At 50.7% G+C, this 20,155-nt stretch overlaps 1 protein-coding gene across 3 annotated transcripts in view; it reads right to left on the bottom strand.

The window, feature by feature from the left end:
- Positions 1 to 20,155, bottom strand: part of slc16a4 (solute carrier family 16 member 4) — a 138,828-nt gene that overhangs the window by 4,258 nt on the left and 114,415 nt on the right. For all 3 annotated transcript variants that reach the window (XM_070859287.1, XM_070859289.1, XM_070859288.1), the window contains 2 exons: positions 7,162 to 7,373; positions 6,650 to 6,743 (listed from right to left, as the gene is read on the bottom strand). In XM_070859287.1, the coding sequence (XP_070715388.1) occupies positions 6,650 to 6,743; positions 7,162 to 7,373 (306 nt within the window). The remainder of the gene's footprint in view (positions 1 to 6,649; positions 6,744 to 7,161; positions 7,374 to 20,155) is intronic.

Here is a 20,155-nt window from a genome sequence, read left to right as displayed (position 1 = left end):
CCACACGCCCATGTTCATGGGTTGGTTAAGGATAGCCAGCACCAATTTCTAAAGGTCAAGTTGTGTTGGACAAATTTAATAGGCTGAGGAAATAATGGAGTGTATTAATAGAGGACATTTAATCGATTTTGTGTATATGGATTTTCAGTAGGCTTTTGATAAGGTGCCATATGGGAAACTTCTTGAGAAAATTAAGGCATGTGGTGTTAAGAGAGTGGAGCAGTATAGATGGGAAGCTAGTTAAAGGACAGAAATCAGAGTAGCGGTTAATGGATGTTTTTCAGACTGGAGGAATGTGACCACTAGAGTCCCGTGAAATTGTTCTAAATAGAACTGGACTTGTGTATCATCATCATCATCATCATCATCATCATCGGCAGTTCCTTGAAACAAGGATGACTTGCTTCCACGCCAAAAACAGATGAGTTCACAGCTGTTTCAATGATATTCCGGATCCCGAACTACATCCTGAAGGGTGGAAGATGCCCGTGCGTGGATTTTTTTAACGTGTGGTGGCCATTGCACACCAGCCACCACACGGGCTCGACAGAGCTAGGTCTTGGTCCAGTGACCAGGATTAACCAAGACAACTGGAGACCTGCTCTGCTGCACGGACCTAGTGCGCTCACATATTGCAGTGTGGGCTGGCCCGTGCTGCCCCTGGGCCCTCGCCTCTCCTGGGCGCCGAACTTTCGCCTCTTCTGGGCCCTACCATATATCATGCATCACAACAGTTAAATAATTCTGTGCTTTTCTACTCTGAAAATTGCAAACAGCATAGAGTGTCAACACCCTTAGCACACTTTGTGGCTGGTTAGCTCAGCTGATGATAGTTTGGTGCTAATAAAGCCAAGGTCGAGGGTTTGATCCCTGTACGGGCCATACGAATACTTGTGCGTAGGGACACAATGGCAGCATTTTTAGAAGACTCAAAAATAGAGAATGTAGTTAACGGAAGAGACTGCAAGACAGGCAGGTTAGTAAATCGGGCAGATAGATGCCAGATAAAATTGAATGCAGATAAATGTGAGGTGATACATTTTTGGGAGGAGGAATATGGAACAGCTGTAAAAGGAGATGAGCACAAATCTTTAAAAGTGGAGGAAAGTTAAAGCTGTAAAAAGCATGAACCTAGGTTTTATAAATAAGTGTATAGAGTACAAAAGCAAAGAAGTAAAGCTAAACATGTACAATTGGTTAGGGTGAAGTTAGAATTCGATGTCAGTTTTAGACATCTTACTTTAGGAAGGATGGCAAGATCATGGAGATGGTGCAGGAGAGACAAGAGAAGGGAATAAGTCTGAACACATCCATCAGATTTCACGAAGGCCAGCATTCCTCCCTCCACAGACTAACTGGTCATCCATCTCATTGGTTTGTGGGATTGGGATCTTGCTAGGTGAAAAATGGCTGCCATATTTGCCACAACAACCGTGACTACACTGAAGCACTTTGGGGATCCTGAGAGATGTGACTCGAGAAATTATACAGCACTGGATCACAACAGAATACAGCACAGGAGGAGGTCATTCGGCCCACCATGCCTGTACTGGCTCATGTGTAGTCCCACACCCTGGCTTTGTATCTGTAACCCTGAAAGTTCCTTAGCCTCAAGGACTTGTCCAACTCCCTTTTAAAATGATTTATGGAATCTGCTTACACCACCTTTCCAGGTAGAGCGTTCCAGATCCCACCAGCTCTCTGTTTAAATACTTTGTTTAAGGTGAAAAGCAGACATTAAGAACATGAAGTTTTAAAATAAAGATCCATGTTTCCAACACTGGTGTGCCTTGTGATAGCTGGTTAATAAATCATTTTAAAGGGGAGTTGGACAGGTCCTTGAGGCTGAGGAGCTTACAGATAAAAAGCCGGGGTGTGGGACTACACATAAGCCAGTACAGGCACGGCAGGCCGAATGGCCTCCTCCTGTGCTGTATTCTATTGTGACTAGTGAATTATACAGCACTGGATCACAGGGTCCCCAAAGTGCTTTCAAGTTATTGGTGAATTTAAAATCAGCAGCAAAGCAAATATCGAAACTCAAACACTGATCCTTGCCCCTTCTCTCTCTCTCTCTGGTGAGGTAATGGGAACTCTGATCTTACTGTAAGGAGCAACAGCTGGGTTCAGGGAGCTGCAGAAATCTCTTGAATTAGTCCTCGTTATGGGTAGATTTCCAAGCAGGGGCCTCGGGGCATGTATTCGGGGTCAGGCTATTTCTGTTGCTGTGAATGTATCACACATTCGGGTGTGGGTCTACACCAATTGAGGTCTGCCAAATAGAAAAGTTTTAAAATCACTGATTTAAAGAAAGGCTTGAATTTATATAGCGAGTTTCACAACCTCAGGAAGTCCCAAAGTGCTTTACAACCAATGAAGTACTGTTGGAGTGTAGTCACTGTTGTAATGTGGGAAACACAGCAGCCAATTTGTACACAGCAAGCTCCCACAAACAGCACTCTGATAATAACCAGATAATCTGTTTTAGTGATGTTGATTGAGGGATGAATATTGGCCCCAGGACTCCGGGGAGAACCCCTCTACTCTTCTTTGAGATAGTGCCCTCGGTTTAACGGCTCATTCGAAAGACGGATAATGTATCTGATATTTCGGATTCTGAGCGGGTTCGAGCCTTAGCAGGGCAGCTCCGTCTATCTCCAACCTTTCACTCCCTGCCCTCTCTCTAACTCTGGTCTTGCTTTTAGACTTAAATACCCTGGAAATAAAATCCAGATTCCTTTAATCAAAAATAAAACGTTACCAGACCACCAGAGGGAGACAGAATGTCTCAAAATCCGGACTCACCACAATTACTCTCTCTTCCTGAAGGTTCATTTTCAGAGTGAAACTTCCCGCGGCCCCAATGACTATCTAACAAGCAGTTACACCAAAGTTACCCCATCGTCGATGGAACGGGCAGGAAGTGTTGGAACATCTGGTTTCCAACATTTCACACATACAAATAAACCCAGCTCTAAATGAGTAAGATTGACAAACATCGAAACGACTTACGTTTTCACACAAGATAAGGGGGCTGTTCAGCTCATCCCAGCCTCAGCCCCAGTCCCACCACCCCAGCCCACGCCGCTCCTCCCCCCGGGAACCTTCTGCGGGACCACCGCCCCCGACAGCAATTGTAACGGCCCGATTTTATCCTCACCCGTCTGGCGGAAAGTGCACGGGCTCGGGTCTGGGGGGGGGGAGGGGGTGGTCGGGTCTGGGGGAGGAGGGGGAGGTCGGGTCTGTGGGGGGGGGGGAGGAGGAGGGGGTGGTCGGGTCTGGGGGGGGGGAGGGGGTGGTCGGGTCTGGGGGAGGAGGGGGTGGTCGGGTCTGGGGGGGGAGGGGGTGGTCGGGTCTGTGGGGGGGGGAGGGGGTGGTCGGGTCTGTGGGGGGGGGGGAGGGGGTGGTCGGGTCTGGGGGGAGGGGGAGGGGGTGGTCGGGTCTGGGGGGGGGGGAGGGGGTGGTCGGGTCTGGGGGGGGGGAGGGGGTGGTCGGATCTGTGGGGGGGGGGAGGGGGTGGTCGGTCGGGTCTAGGTCTCTGTGGGGTGGTCGGGTCTGTGGGGGGGGGAGGGGGTGGTCGGGTCTGTGGGGGGAGGGGGAGGTCGGGTCTGTGGGGGAGGGGGAGGGGGAGGTCGGGTCTGGGGGCGGCGGAAGCAGGTCGGAAGGGAGGGATTACACTTCGTTGGGCAGCGTAAAGTCGCATCGACTGAGAGCAGGTGCAGGTTCTGTGTTTGGCCTGAACCCCAAACATTTCCCGAAGGACAGGCGATGAATCCCAGATAGGATTGATCGAATAATATCAACGGAAATTGTTCAACTGTCTATTGTAACCCCCAGTGCACTTTAACTGTCAGTGTCCGCTAATGTGCCCGGGAGAGTGTACCAAACAAGTCGCATTCTTTGAGTACAGAAGCTAACATTTGATCTTTGGTACAATTCAGTGTCCCTCAGTGAGGATCCCTTAACCATCTTTCTGTAGCGTTTGAGTTTTCCTAGTCCTTTATTTGTAGCCCTTCACTCTGTGTCTGTTTAATTGCTGCTCCCTACACCCAGTGAGCTGACCAGAACTGAACACAGTACTCCACGTGTGTCCTGGTCAGAACAGTGGGAATCTCTGCACCAGCTAGTGTTCGGGATACACACGGTGAGCACGAGAGCATCACAAGGCAGCCCATCCTTCTCTGAGGAAGTATATACTTGCTTTAGAGGCGGTGCAACAAAGGTTAACTACATTGATTCCTGGGATGGGGGGGCTGTCCTGTGAGGAGAGTTTGAGTAGAATGGGCCTATATTCTCTGGAGTTTAGAAGAATGAGTGATGATCTCATTGAAACATACAAGATTCTGAGGGGGCTTGACAGGGTAGATGCAGGGAGAATGTTTCCCCCGGGCTGGGGAGTCTAGAACCAGGGGTCACAGTCTCAGGATAAGGGATCGGCCATTGAGGACTGAGATGAGGAGGAATTTCTTCACTCAGAGGGTGGTGAATCTTTGGCATTCTCTGCCCCAGAGGGCTGTGGAGGCTCAGTCGTTGAGTATATTCAAGCTTGAGATCGATAGATTTTTGGACTCTAGGGGAATCAAGGGATATGGGGATCAGGCAGGAAAGTGGAGTTGAGGTCGAAGATCAGCCATGATCTTATTGAATGGCAGAGCAGGCTCGAGGGGCCGAATGGCCGACTCCTGCTTATGTTCTTATGTCATCTATTCCCGGGTCAGTGTGGGGCTGGGAATTGAACCACTGAACTCGGTGCTGATTAGCTCTCCGCTAGAGCACAGCACTGCAAAATGTAAAAGTTACCCCATATAACAGGAAACTGCGGAGACTTTCCAAAGCACAGTTGACCACACAAGGTCGACATGTTCCGTTGTGCTCACCAGACTACAGAACGCAGAAGGCCAAGAGCTACTGACTCAACAGTTGCCCCATGCAGACCAGTGGCTCATTCGCTTTTACATTTCGTTCATTGTATTATCAATACACTGGGAGTTTACTGTCAATCCCAGGCCCCGTTTTAAGGCTCACTCTGCTAATACAGCTTCACTCATTGTACCCTTATAGTCTGTGCCAAGCTGTGCAGTAAATTGTATTTGCAATTTGTATGTCCAGTTGTCCAACCAATGTAAATCCTTCTGCAAATCTTGTGCTGCAGCCTCTATCTCTATTCTTCCTATTTCAGTGGCACCATATCAAGTCATTGTTTTTCTAAACTTTTAATTTAAATAAAAGTCTCAAAGAAAGCTTTAGGCAAAGTTCCATTTGAAAGACCAAAGAAGCTTTTTCACAGGAAGTCCCACGAACTATGTTACCTGTAACATTCTCACAAAGCAGAGCTCCCCCACAGCTGTAATTTGCTGAGATATTAGTACAGGTAACGATGTCTGTGATCTCTCAGTTACAGGGGGTGTGGTGACTGGGCGTGTACACGGGTCTGTGTCACTGAAGCTCAGCACAAGACAGCACCGTGAGGGAGGACAGGAGCGGAATGAGAGAGGTTAGGAATGAGCTGAAGGCTGTTTGTACATGGGGCCTAAGAAACATCCCCTCTGAACCTTCCACCAACCACCTTAAAACTATGCCCCCTCATAATTGACCCCTCCACTCAGGGACATAGGTCCTTGCTATCCACTATATCCAGGTCCCTCAAAATTTTATACACCTCAATGAGGTCTTCTCTCAGCCTCCTGTTCCAATGAGAACAAACCCAGCCTATCCAATCTGTCCTCATAGTTAAGATTCTCCATTCAGGCAGCAGTCTAGTAAATCTCTGCACTCTCTCTAGTGCAATCACACCCTTCGATAATATGGTGACCAGAACTGGGGAGGGGGGGGAGAGCAGGCTGTGGCGGGGGTGGTGTGATTGCGGGACGGTGGGGAGGGAGATGGAGGCCGGGGGGGGTGCAGGGAGAGGGCTGTGAGGGGGGGGGTGCAGGGTGTGGGGGAGGAGGGGGGTGTGGTGGTGGTGGGGGGGGGGTGCTTTTCCAGGAAGGTGTCACATTGCCTCATTACAGTGTGATGCCTCACAGGCCGATCAGCACTGCGCAATGGGCAAGCAGCAGGATCAGGAGTGAGACGGATTGGCAACTAATTGAAACACTGAACGTTGGGTTTAAGAGTGAGGCGAATCAAAATAAGTGACTATTGCAAGCAATGTGAACGAGTCTCACTGAGAACCTTAGACTGTTCTCTCAGGGTGCATTGTGTTGCAGTGTGAATCTCTCTCAGACTACATCTCCCCCAACACACGGTGTCTCTCTCTCCCTGGCGTGGTCACACTTCCTTTGATTTTAGCCAGTCAGTGAGTTCTGATGGTCGCTGTGTACGATTCAGAGGAAAGATTCTGACCGTTCTGTGTATTGAGTTGCTGTGAGCGACAGGGTAGGCCCGTTCTCGAACCAACATTTAACACCAAACGCTCGCCCAGTATTGTGACCGCTGCCAGGAGTTATGTTCCAGAGAGAGTGCGTTTGCTGTTTTCCTGCCAGCTCGGGATTGGGACGGGAGGATCTAGTGAAGTATCACTGTAGACAGGACCCACAGCTTAAAGTTGCTCAAGTTAATCAGAATTCTTGTTAATAGTTACACTCGAGGGCGGGGGGGCACTGCATTGGGGAAGATAGAGCGATAGGAACATTGTGTGTGACCTTACCTGCTGCTGGAGGTCCCGTCAAGCAACCAATCCCAGCAAAAAACATTGAAAAACCGAAGGAATTTCGTACTCTCGTCACCCCCACTAGGTCAACCTGCAGAACACAAAAAGGCCAAGAAATTGGTAGATGATTGGCATCCCATCAGCAACATGTCCCGTTAACTGGATCAGCGAGTTCCCCCCCATGGAGAGAGTTTCAATCGGGATCCCTGTAACTGATGGGACTGGACTGGGTCCAGAGGGAAGAGAACTTAAAATGGTGGCTCTCCTCCATGTGAAAACAATCATAATTCCTTCAACACAGGATATTTTCACAGCTTACTGATTGGATTATTACTGCACAATGTTGTTACTGGTAAATGGGTTCCAGGCCAACAGGACTGACATATGAGCTCTAACCGTGCTGACTAACTCCGCATACAGCCATTTCTGGGTTACATTTTCTTCCGATAGATATTAGAGGAATCGCCTTGAGCAGAAGGATTGAGCGGATAGCAGTAATGGAGATTTACCAGGACAGGGAGCAGCAGAGCCATGTATCCACCACAGAATATGGCAAAGAACACGGCATAAACCATCAGCTGGGCATAGGTAGTCGCCAGTGGAGCCAGCAAGTTGCACAGGCCACACAGGAGAAGGTAGGCTTTGTGATAGTGGAACTTGTTAGTGTAGTTTTGATCAGCTATCCATCCTGAGGCAAGCTGGGCCACTGTCTCCGTTATACCTGAAAACACAGAGGCACAGCAGTATTTACACAGTGCCCTTAACATAGAAAACATAGAAAATAGGTGCAGGAGTAGGCCATTCGGCCCTTCGAGCCTGCACCACCATTCAATATGATCATGCAACTTCAGTACCCCTTTCCTGCTTTCTCTCCATACCCCTTGATCCCTTTAGCTGTAAGGGCCACATCTAACTCCCTTTTGAATATATCTAATGAACTGGCCTCAACAACTTTCCGTGGTAGGTTCACAATTCTCTATGTGAAGAAGTTTCTCCTCATCTCGGTCCTAAATGGCTTACCCCTTATCTTTAGACTGTGACCCCTGGTTCTGGACTTCCACAACATCGGGACATTCTTCCTGCATCTAACCTGTCCAATCCCTTCAGAATTTTATATGTTTCTTTGAGATCCCCTCTCATTCTTCTAAATTCCAGTGAATATAAGCCTAGTCAATCCAGTCTTTCTTCTTTTGTCAGTCCCGCCATCCCGGGAATCAGTCTGGTGAACCTTCGCTGCACTCCCTCAATAGCAAGAATGTCCTTCCTCAGATTAGGAGACCAAAACTGAACACAATATTCCAGGTGTGGCCTCACCAAGGCCCTGTACAACTGCAGTAAGACCTCCCTGCTCCTACACTCAAATCCTCTCGCTATGAAAGCCAACATACCATTTACCTTCTTCACCGCCTGCTGTATCTGCATGCCAACTTTCAATGACTGATGTACCATGACACCCAGGTCTCGCTGCACCTCCCCTTTTCCTAATCTGCTGCCATTCAGATAATATTCTGCCTTCCTGTTTCTGCTACCAAAGTGGATAACCTCACATTTATCTGCCATGTATTTGCCCACTCACCCAACCTGTCCAAGTCACCCTGCAGCCTCTTAGCATCCTCCTCACAGCTCACACCGTCACCCAGTTTAGTGTCATCTGCAAACTTGGAGATATTACATTCAATTCCTTCGTCTAAATCATTAATGTATATTGTAAATAGCTGGGGTCCCAGCACAGAACCTTGCGGTACCCCACTAGTCACTGCCTGCCATTCTGAAAAGGACCCGTTTATTCCTACTCTTTGCTTCCTGTCTGCCAACCAGTTTTCTGTCCATGTCAATACATTACCCCAATCCCATAGGCTTTAATTTTGCACACTAATCTCTTGTGTGGGACCTTCTGAAAAGCCTTTTGAAAGTCCAAATACACCACATCCACTGGTTCTCCCTTGTCCACTCTACTATTTACATCCTCAAAAAATTCTAGAAGATTTGTCGAGCATTATTTCCCTTTCATAAATCCTGGTTGACGGTGGATCGGCAATGGCAAACATTTAAAGATCACATGGATGAACTTCAACAATTGTACACCCCTGTCTGTCCTAAAAATAAAACGGGGAAGGTGGCTCAACTATGGCTAACAAGGGAAATTAGGGATAATGTTAAATCCAAGGACGAGGCATATACATTGGCCAGAAAAAGCAGCAAACTTGAGGACTGGGAGAAATTTAGAATTCAGCAGAGGAGGACTAAGGGTTTAATTAGGAGGGGGAACATAATCAAACATCCCAAGAGCTTCACAGGAGCGTTATCACACACTGAGCCAAAGAAGGAGACGTCAGGACAGGTGACTAAAGTCTTGGTCAAGGAGGAAGATTTTAAGGAGCATCTTAAAGGAAGAGAGAGTGGCGGAGAGAGAGAGGCGGAGAGGTTTAGGGAGGATAAGTATTCGCCTTTCAGCAGCTGTTGTATCATCGAATTTTAACTTAGTTTGTTTCCTCTCCAGCTTTCTAAAGAATGAAAGACTTGCATTTGCACCTTTCACGACCACTGGATAGCTCAAAGCGCTTTACAGCCAATGAAATACTTTGAGTGTAGTCACTGTTGTATTGTGGGAAACACAGCAGCCAATTTGCGCACAGCAAGCTCCCACACACAGCAATGTGATAATGACCGGATTATCTGTTTTTTCGTTATGTTGATTGAGGGATAAATATTGGCCCCAGGACACTGGGGAGAACATCCCTGCTCTTCTTTGAAATAGTGTCGTGGGATCTTTTACATCCACCTGAGAGAGCAGACGGGGCCTCGGTTTAACGTCTCATCTGAAAGCTGGCACCTCTGACAGTGCGGCACTCCCTCAGCACTGCACTGGAGTTTCAGCCTAGATTTTTGTGCTCAACCTCTGAAGAAGTCACTGATTCTCACTGGGGTACAGATTTCATGCACTTGACACCGTTTGGTACCTCGTGTGTCAGCTGTGGCTCAATGAGTAGCACTCTCGCCTCTGAGTCAGAAGGTAGTGGGTTCTACTACAGAGACTAGAGCACAAAATCCAGGATGAGATTGCCACTCTGTGGGTCAGTACTGAGGGAGTGCTGCACTGTTAGACCCATCGTCTTTCAGATCAGATGGTAAACCCAGGCCCCGTCTGCTCTCTCAGGTGGATGTAAAAGATCCAATGGCACTATTTCGCAGAAGAGCAGGGGCATTCTCCTCGGTGTCCTGGGGCCAATATTTATCCCTCAATCAACATCACTAAAAACGGATTATCTGGTCATTATCACATTGCTGTTTGTGGGAGCTTGCTGTGCACATATTGTTACTACTGCATTTCCCACATTACAACAGTCACTAATCATAGAACGGTTACAGCACAGAAGGAGGCCATTCGAGCCCGTGCCGGCACATGCACTTCAGCCAGTCCCCCTCCCCCGCCCTTTCCCCGTAGCATTGCAAATTATTTTCCTTCAGGAACTTATCCAATTCCCATTTGAAAGCCACGATTGAGTCTGCCTCCACCACCCTCTCAGGCAGCGCATTCCAGATCCTAACCACTCGCTGCGTAAAAAGGTTTTTCCTCATGTCGCCTATGGTTCTTCTGCCAATCGCCTTAAATCTGTGTCCTCCAGTTCTCGACCATTCCACCAATGGGAACAGTTTCTCTCGATCTACTTTGTCCAGACCCCTCCTGATTTTGAACACCTCGATCAAATCTCCTCTCAACCTTCTCTGCTCCAAGGAGAACAACCCCAGCTTCTCCAGTCTATCCACGTCACTGAAGTCCCTCATCCCTGGAACCATTCTCGGAAATCTTTTCTTCACCCTCTCTAAGGCCTTCACATCCTTCCTAAAGTGTGGTGCCCAGAATTGGACACAATACTCCAGTTGGGTCCGAACCCGTGTTTTATACAGGTTCATCATAACTCCCCCCCTTTAGCATTGTACCCTTTGGTTTATATTGTCTCTCCTCGTTCTTCCTACCAAATTGCATCACTTCGCACTTTTCTGCGTTAAATTGCATCAGCCACGTGTCCGCCCGTTCCACCAGCCTGTCTGTGTCTTCTTGATGTCTGTCACTCCCCTCCTCACTGTTCAATATATTCTGAGTTTTGTGTCATCTGCAGATTTTGAAATTGTGTCCTGTATAACCCACGGCCAAGTCACTAATATATATCAAGAAAAGTAATGGTCCTGGTACTGACCCTGGGGAACAATCTGTGTACCTTCCTCTGTTTTATCTTACTCTATCTCTTTCGTCATCCAGGGAGCTCCGGCTTTACTCACCCCACCTTTCCCCCCCAGATGTACCTCGACTGTATCCGAACCATCTCCTCTGAAAAGGCAGCCCATCTTGCGATTGAAGTCTTGCCTGCCAATCTTTGATTCCAATTTACCCGGACCAGATCCGTTCTCAATCACTGAAACTTGCCTTCCTCTAATTAAGTATTTTTACCCGAGATTGCTCCCTGCCCTTTTTCATAGCTAATCTAAACCTTATGATACTATGATCACTGTTCCCCAAATGTTCCCCTACTGATACTTGCTCCCCTTGACCCACCCCATTCCCCAGAACCAGATCCAGCAATGCCTCCCCCCTCATCGGGCCAGAAACATACTGATCAAGAAAGTTCTCCTGAACACACTTCAGAACTTCATCCCCCTCGCTGCCCTTTACACTATTACTAGCCCAGACTATATTGGGATAATTGAAGTCCCCCATTATAACTACTCTATAGCTCTTGCACCGCTCTAATTTCCCTGCTAATTTGCTCCTCTATATCTTTCCCACTAGTTAGCGGCCTGTAGCATACACCTAGTAATGTAATGGCACCTCTATTGTTTCTTAACTCTAATCAAATAGATTCTGGCCTTGACCCCTCCGGGACATCCTCTCTCTCCAGCACTGAAATAATCTCCTTAACCAATACTGCCACCCCATTTCCTTTCTTTCCTTCCTGAACCCCATATACCCAGGAATATTTAAAACCCAATTCTGCCCTCTTTGAGCCCGGTCTCAGTTATCGCCACAACATATTCCCATGTGGCTATCTGCGCTTGCAGCTCACCAACCTTGTTCACACGTTTTGTGTGTTTACACATGCACTGTAAACCTATCTTACACCTTCTTGTATTCTCTCTGACCACAGCTAATACCATGCTATTTCTTACTCTAGTAAAAAGACTACACCTTCAAAAAGTACTTAAAAAAAACCCTTGTCCTCACCTTTCACCCCACCAGCCTCCACGTTCAACGGATCATCCTCCACCATTTCCGCCACCTCCAGCGTGATCCCAGCACCAATCACATCTCCCCCTCCCCTCCCCTCTCAGCGTTCCGAAGGAACTGCTCCCTCTGCAACACCCTGGTCCATTCCGCAGTCAACCTCAGCACCCCCTCCCCTTCCCACGGCACCTTCCCGTGCAAGCGCATGAGATACAACACCTGCCCTTTTACCCCCTCCCTTCCCACTGACGAGGGCCCCAAACACTCCTTCCCGGTGAAACAGCGATTTACTTGTACTTCTTTCAATTTAGTATACTGTATTCGCTGCTCGCGATGTGGTCTCCTCTACATTGGGGAGACCAAGCGTAGATTGGGTGACCGCATGGCAGAACACCTCCGAGCTTCGGGTCACCTGTCACTTTAATTCTCTGCCCACTCCCACTCTGATCTCACTGTCCTCGGCCTCTTGCTCAACGCAAGCGTGAGGAACAGCATCATCTTTGGTTTCTTGTCCCATTACCGTCTCCTTTTGCCGCGCACCATCATCTCGTCATTTAATCTCTCCTGCCTTCCACCTATCACAGACCTTCCCTCCCCTCCCCCCTTTCCCTGCCCCTGCACTTGCTTAAAACCAGTTACATCTCGAACTCTTTCCAGTACTGACGAAAGGTCACTGACCTCAAACCTTAACTCTGTTTCTCTCTCCACAGATGCTGCCCGACCCGCTGAGTATTTCCACCATTTCCTGTTTTTATTTCAGATTTCCAGCAAGCGCAGTATTTTGCTCGTCAAAAAGTATTTCATTGACCGTAAAGCACTTTGGGATGTGATGCAAGTCACGATATAAATGTAAGTATTTTTTTTAACCCAGGTGGCTATTGTTCATTGTGAGGTGCAGTGAGTATTTGACAAGCTGCACTTATAAAGCACCGTGAACTTTGCAAAGCACCCCAGGGAGCTTCACAAGGCAGCCACTCAGTCACCAAGCAGCAATAAGGAGATGGTTATGAGGGGTGAGCCAAGGAGAGGTCAAGGATAGAGGAATAGGGGAGGGTTGTGAAAGACCAAGAACGGCAGCAAGAGACAATGTAAAGGAAAAGACTTCAAGAGTTGCAGGACTGTGACAACAGAAAACAGGAGGAGGCCCTGCTCCCCTCGAACCTGTTACATAGGAACAGGAGGAGGCCCATTCAGCCCCTCGAGCCTGACACACGGGAACAGGAGGGGGCCCATTCAGTCCCTCGAGCCTGTTCTGCCATTCATGGCTGATCTGTACCTCAACACCATTTAGCCGCCTTTGCTCCATATCTCAATACCCTTACCCAACAAAGACAGCAGCGGGAGGGAGTGTCACGGTAATCCAGACTCTGAGAGGGGAGGGGGAAGTGGAGAGATGGGAGAAGGGGAGAGGGAGGGGTGGTGATGAAAGATGGGGGGGAGAGAGAGGGAGGAGGAAGGGGGAGGGGAGAGAGAGGGAGGAAGAAGGGGGGGGAGAGGAAGGGGGGGAGAGGGAGGAGGAGGAAGGGGGGGGAGAGGGAGGAGGAGGAAGGGGGGGGAGAGGGAGGAGGAGGAAGGGTGGGAGAGAGGGAGGAGGAAGAAGGGGGGGAGAGAGGGAGGAGGAAGGGGGGGAGAGAGGGAGGAGGAGGGGGGGAAGAGAGGGAGGAGGGGGGGGAAAGAGAGGGAGGAGAGGGGGGAAGAGGGAGGAGGAAGGGGGGAGGGAGAGGGAGGAGGAAGGGGGGGGAGAGGGAGGAGGAAGGGGGGGAAGAGGGAGGAGGAAGGGGGGGAAGAGGGAGGAGGAAGGGGGGGAGAGGGCGGAGGGGGGGGGAAGGAAGAGGGGGTGGAAGAGTAGGGGGGGAGAGGATGAGGTGGGAGGGAGAGGAGGAAGGGGGGGAGAAGAGGATGAGGTGTGGCGGGGGGAGAGGGACGGGGCGGGAGAGGAGGGGCACTGGATGGAAATCAGCACGGAGAGGGAGGGGAAGAAGAGAGAGATAGAAGAGGGGAGAGAGGTAGGGAGGGGGGTAGAAGAGGGGAGAGAGGTAGGGAGGGGGGTAGAAGAGGGGAGAGAGGTAGGGAGGGGGTAGAAGAGGGGAGAGAGGTAGGGAGGGGGGTAGAAGAGGGGAGAGAGGTAGGGAGGGGGGTAGAAGAGGGGAGAGAGGTAGGGAGGGGGGTAGAAGAGGGGAGAGAGGTAGGGAGGGGGGTAGAAGAGGGGAGAGAGGTAGGGATGGGGGTAGAAGAGGGGAGAGAGGTAGGGAGGGGGGTAGAAGAGGGGAGAGAGGTAGGGAGGGGGGGAGAAGAGGGGAGAGGTAGGGAGGGGGGGAGAAGAGGGGAGAGAGGTAGGGAGGGGGGGAGAAGAGGGGAGAGAGGTAGGGAGGGGGGGAGAAGAGGGGAGAGAGGTAGGGAGGGGGGGAGAAGAGGGGAGAGAGGTAGGGAGGGGGGGAGAAGAGGGGAGAGAGGTAGGGAGGGGGGGAGAGAGGTAGGGGGAGGGGGGCACTCACTGGATGGCAATCAGCATGAACCAACAACAACAACAACTTACAATTATATAGCTCTTTTAACGCGCTAAAAAGCCCCAAGATGCTTCACAGGAGCGATTATTAGACATGCAGGCCGTGATCCTTACCAACGGATCCATTACAGACCCAATCCATGTCCGGACGGGGGTCAAACAGGGCTGCGTTATCGCTCCAACCCTCTTCTCAATCTTCCTCGCCGCCAGGCTCCACCTCACAATCAACAAGCTCCCCGCTGGAGTGGAACTAAACTACAGAACCAGTGTGAAGCTGTTTAACCTACGCCGCCTCCAGGCCAGGTCCAAGATCACCCCAACCTCTGTCGTTGAGCTGCAGTATGTGGACGTCGCCTGCGTCTGCGTTCATTCTGAGGCTGAACTCCAGGATATAGTCAATGTATTCACTGAGGCATATGAAAGCACGGGCCTTACGCTTAACATCCGTAAGACAAAGGTCCTTCACCAGCCTGTCCTCACCGCACAGCACTGCCCCCCAATCATCAAGATTCATGGCGCGGCCCTGGACAACGTGGACCATTTCCCATATCTCGGGAGCCTCTTATCAACAAAGGCAGACATTGATGCAGAGATTCAACATCGCCTCCAGTGCAGCCTTCGGCCATCTGAGGAAAAGAGTGTTCGAAGACCAGGCCCTCAAATCTACCACCAACCTCATGGTTTACAGGGCTGTAGTAATACCCGCCCTCCTGTATGGGTCTGAGGCATGGACAATGTATAGAAGGCAACTCAAGTCACTGGAGATATATCACCAACGATGTCTCCGCAAGATCCTGCAAATCCCCTGGGAGGCCAGGCGCACCAACATCAGTGTCCTCGACCAGGCTAACATCCCCAGCATTGAAGCATTGACCACACGCGATGAGCTTCGCTGGGCAGGCCACAGAGTTCACATGCCAGATACAAGACTCCCTAAGCAAATGCTTTATGCGGAGCTCCTTCATGGTAAATGAGCCAAAGGTGGACAGCGGAAACGTTACAAGGACACCCTCAAAACCTCCCTGATAAAGTGCGACATCACCACTGACACCTGGGAGACCCTGGCCGAAGACCACCCGAGGTGGAGAAAGTGCATCCGGGAGGGCGTCGAGCTCTTCGAGTCTCAACGCAAAGAGCATGAAGAGGTCAGGCGCAGACAGCGGAAGGCGCGTGCGGCAAACCAGCCCCACCGACCCCTTCCCTCGACGAATGTCTGTCCCACCTGTAACAGGGTCTGTGGCTCTCGTATCGGACTGTTCATCCATCAAAGAACTCACTTTGGGAGTAGAAGCAAGACTTCCTTGACTGCCTATGATATTAGATAAAAAATTAACACCGAGCCAAAGAAGGAGACATTAGGACAGTTGGTCAGAGTTTGGTTTTAAGGAGTGCCTGAAAGGAGGAGAGTGAAGCGGAAAGGTTATGGGGGGGTGGGGGATTGCAGGGTTCAGTACCCCAAGCAGCTGAAGGTGAGACAGCCAATCCTAACACAATACCGAAGTAAAGTACAGGAGCTGTGCTAGAAAACGAAAGCTCAGATTTTAGGGGAGCTCAGGAGAGCCAAGAAAAGAAATAGTCTCCCGACTTGAATTTGATCCAACCCAAGAATCCTGCAACGGCGGAGACTGAGGGAGAGAGTGCGAAGGAAGGTGACGCAGGAATCAGCTGGAGAAGCTTTGCTTTTGCTAGGCAACCAGCTGAGAAGCAGACTGAGAGTCCAGGCCAGAAAGCTGAATGGCTCGTTTTACGAAGAACGGGTTTGAAGCAAGCAGCATTCGGGTCTGGAGAAATCTCACACAGGGAGAGATGGAGACGTAAACATACAGGAGAACAGAGGAGTGATTGTGGAGGCAGCGCTGGGCCAGCTCCAGGCTCTGTGAGGAACACCCAACGATCCGAATTAGCTGAGGCAGAGGCGCTGCTGAAACAGCAGGCTGTGTTGTGTTGCCATGTGACAGCTATTCTCCTCAAGTGGGCGGGCGGACTGTGAAATGCAGCACACAGCAATGAGTGGCCTCTTGCCATGCAGCACACGTACTGCACTGACTGCATGCGAGCATTCAGGCCCAGCTCACACCCTGTCTTCACTGTCCAGCACACCAGCGTTAAACTCCAACCCCAGCCCTGGCTACAAGCCACAACTCAGTCCCTGCCACCCGGTGCCCAGAGCGGGGGTTAATGCAAGAGGGGTGGGGTGGATTTGTTAATGCAAGGGGGGTTTAGTTAATGCAAGGAGGGGGTTCGTTAATGCAAGGGGGAGTGGGTTAATGCAAGGGGGGGTTCGTTAATGCAAGGGGGAAGTGGGTTAATGCAAGGAGGGTGGTGGGTTAATGCAAGGGGGGTGGTGGGTTAATGCAAGGGGGGTGGTGGGTTAATGCAAGGGGGGGGTTAATGCAAGGGGGGGTGGGTTATTGCAAGGGGGGGTTTAATGCAGGGGGGTTAATGCAAGGGGGGGTGGGGTTGATGCAAGGGGGGTGGGGTTGATGCAAGGGGGGGTTAATGGAAGGGGGGTGGGTTATTGCAAGGATGGGGTTAATTAATTCAAGTGCGGGGGGGGGGGGCTGATTAATGCAAAGGGTGATGGCCCTCCCAATAACACCCAGCATAATCCAGAAAAAGTGCCGCAACTGCTAGATCAAATGATTCCAGCTTTTGATAGCAGCGTGGGAAGGGGCGAGGGAGTGTGGGCAGGTCGTGACAATATAAATACTGACATGGTTAACATTAGTGTTGGAATGGATCGGCTGGGGGTTTGTACATCGGGTGTGGATGACCTTGAATACTCTGGTGGGGAAAAATTGGGTTTGGGGCAGTGACCCCAATTTCTCGCGAGAAGCTCCACTTCCTTTAGAACATAAGAAATAGGGGCAGGAGTAGGCATACGGCCCCTCGAGCCTGCTCCGCCATTCACTAAGATCATGGCTGATCCGATCATGGACTCAGCTTCACTTCCCTGCCCGCTCCCCATAAGCCCTTATCGGGGGCAGTAACAGGGCGGACGGGTCAGGTGTGGGGCACAGCACTATGCGCTGGGCCACGTGGTGCTGCTGTATAGGAAGGGCTCTTCCCTTGCTTAAATAGATAGATAAGAATGAAACCAGGCGAGTGTAGTCCCACCCAGCTGCAAACCCTGCAGCAAAGGGTCCTCCCCGGACCCCGGGGAGTAGGGGTCTCGAGCTGACCCATCGCGGCACTGGCCCCGCATTCAAAGCACCAACGGGGTGCAGAAGAATATCAGAGCTTTTTTGTTTAACCACAGCACACCTCCCCTTTAAGTTTCACAAATTTCTAGGCCTGGGTATCCTTCCTTGATCAGGCTCTGATCCAGTGTGAGCTTCAAACACTCCCAGATCAGCTCCGGCACAGAGCGGTGTGGAGTAAAGCTCCTGCCACTCTGCACCTTAACCCCAACCCGAGTGAAAGAGTATGACTAGGCTGCACCAACTGGTGTGACCATTCCATAACCTACACCACGGGTCGGTGGCCTCCCTCTCTGTGTATTTCCAAGGGCAGCTTTATCCCATGTGCTCAAAGCACTGGAGAACCCTTTCCAAAGAAAGGTTACGATTTTATTCGAAATGCCCACAACAATCGATTGGGACAACTGATTGAGGTACAGCCGCCCTAACCCACGCCAACACATTATTCTCAACACTTGACATAGACAACAAACCCATCCAACTGAGACTTACTTCAGCCGCTGGAGGATAGATTTTTACACGCAGGATTCAATCTCGGCTCCCAAACGTCCATGTGCTAATCCCACTCACACGCAGACACTGAAACCTGTCTGCAGTCTGTGACACGGTTGACCACTCCTCCTCCTCCAACACCTCTCCACCATCGTTCAGCTGGGTGGGACTGCACTCGCCTGGTTCCATTCTTATCTATCTAATCGTAGCCCAAGAATCACCTGCAACAGCTTCTCTGCCCACCCCCACACCATTACCTCTGGTGTCCCCCAAGGATCTATCCTTGGCCCCTCCTATTTCTCATCTACATGCTGCCCCTTGGTGACATCATCCGAAAAAACAGCCTCAGTTGCCACATGTACACTGAGACACCCAGCTCTACCTCACCACCACTTCTCTCAACCCCTCCACGGTCTCTAAATTGTCAGACTGCCTGTCCCACATCCAGTTCTGGTTGAGCAGAAATTTCCATTAATTAAATATTGGGAAGACCGAAGCTATTGGGGGCGAAAATACCCTTTTTTAATCGCCTCTGGGGGGCACGATTGGGGCGCAATGAAGTTCTCACCCGGGGGAAAGGGTCTAGAGCGCTTCTGAGGAAATTGCCCGCGAGGTTTGGAGGGTGTTGCATTGTTAGCGCCTCGCCCCGCGATTTGTGCCCCGGGCTGGCGCACGTACGGCGATGATGTTATCGCATGTGCGCCGACCCCATTGCACCCCACGGAGGATATTGCCCCGCAGGTGGTGAGGGAGGTGCTGGCCTATTGCGCCGTGGGCTGACAATGGCGGCCCTCGTTACGGGGGCTGGGCTGTCGGCCCAGTTGAGGGAGGCCCAGTGGCAGCGGCCAAGGGGACTGCAGAGCGCGCCTTTAATTGAAGGGGAGGGGCTTTCTGCTGCCTCAGTGCGCTGGGCTCCGGAACACGTTGCCACCCTCGGAGCGCCCATCTACAGGCGCAGAACGCCTCCGATAGCGCTCCTCTCTGTTGAGGAGCCGAATTACGCACCGGGGGCAGGGCGATAATTGGCCTGGCCCCAGAAGGTTACCGCCTCCAAACGGGGCGACTCCGCCCCCCCCCTTGCCTTCGGTCCCCACCACAAACTCCATTCCCTCGGCACTAACTCAGTGTAACACAGTAATTACAGCACAGAAACAGACCATTGGGCCCACCGCTCCGAGCCGTGTTTATACTCCTCACCAGCCCCCTCCCACCCCCCCTCATCTCACCCTAACACCATATTCCTTTCTCCCTCATGTGTTTATCCAGCTTCCCTTTAAATCCATCTCTGCTATTGGCCTCAACCACTCCTTGTGGCAGCGAGTTCCACATTCTCACCGCTCTCCGGGTAAAGAGGTTTCTCCTGAATTCCCCATTGGGTTTATGAGTGACTGTCTGATATTGATGGCCCTTAGTCTAGTCTCGCCTGTTGTGATATCTACAGTTCGATACCCTGACCCATTGTCACGGATCACTCACGTATCATTAGCGGACACGGGGTATGGTAACTGTTCCCAGCAGTGGGACTTCAAAGCACGGGGAAATGTCTTTGCCAACCATCTGCACCATTCCTGGAGAGAGCCAGTATCGCTACCTACAGTAGGGAGGTGGGATGTACCTGCTGATGTCTGTCTCAATTGGGCACCCCGTTTACCAACCTTGGGGCCAAGCGATGAACAGCCAGATTTCTCAAGGGGGCCACTCTTGTACTTCGTATAACTGGGTATAACCACGGTTCGCATTCGCCAGTTGACCAGGTCCCTCCGTCACGATGTTAATGAGGCATTTCACCAAAATAGTGGCTCACCCAAGATACAAATTGCAAATGTTATTGCAGAGTGAGCTGCTGGTGTTGATCTGAAGGAGACACTAACTTAAGTGTTGTAAACTAGTCCAATCTGCTGTTTAAAAAAATAATAATCATAATGATGTCTCCGCAAGATCTTACAAATCCCCTGGGAGGACAGGTGCACCAACATCAGCGTCGTCATCGAGGCCAACATCCCCACCATTGAAGCACTGACCACACTCGACCAGCTCCGCTGGGCAGGCCACATAGTCCGCATGCCCCCGACACGAGACTCCCA

This window comes from Pristiophorus japonicus, chromosome 17 (assembly GCF_044704955.1).
Source record: "Pristiophorus japonicus isolate sPriJap1 chromosome 17, sPriJap1.hap1, whole genome shotgun sequence".
NCBI lineage: Eukaryota > Metazoa > Chordata > Chondrichthyes > Pristiophoridae > Pristiophorus > Pristiophorus japonicus.
The sequence above is the reverse complement of the archived record's forward strand: the minus strand, read 5'-3'. Positions and strand labels throughout refer to the sequence as shown.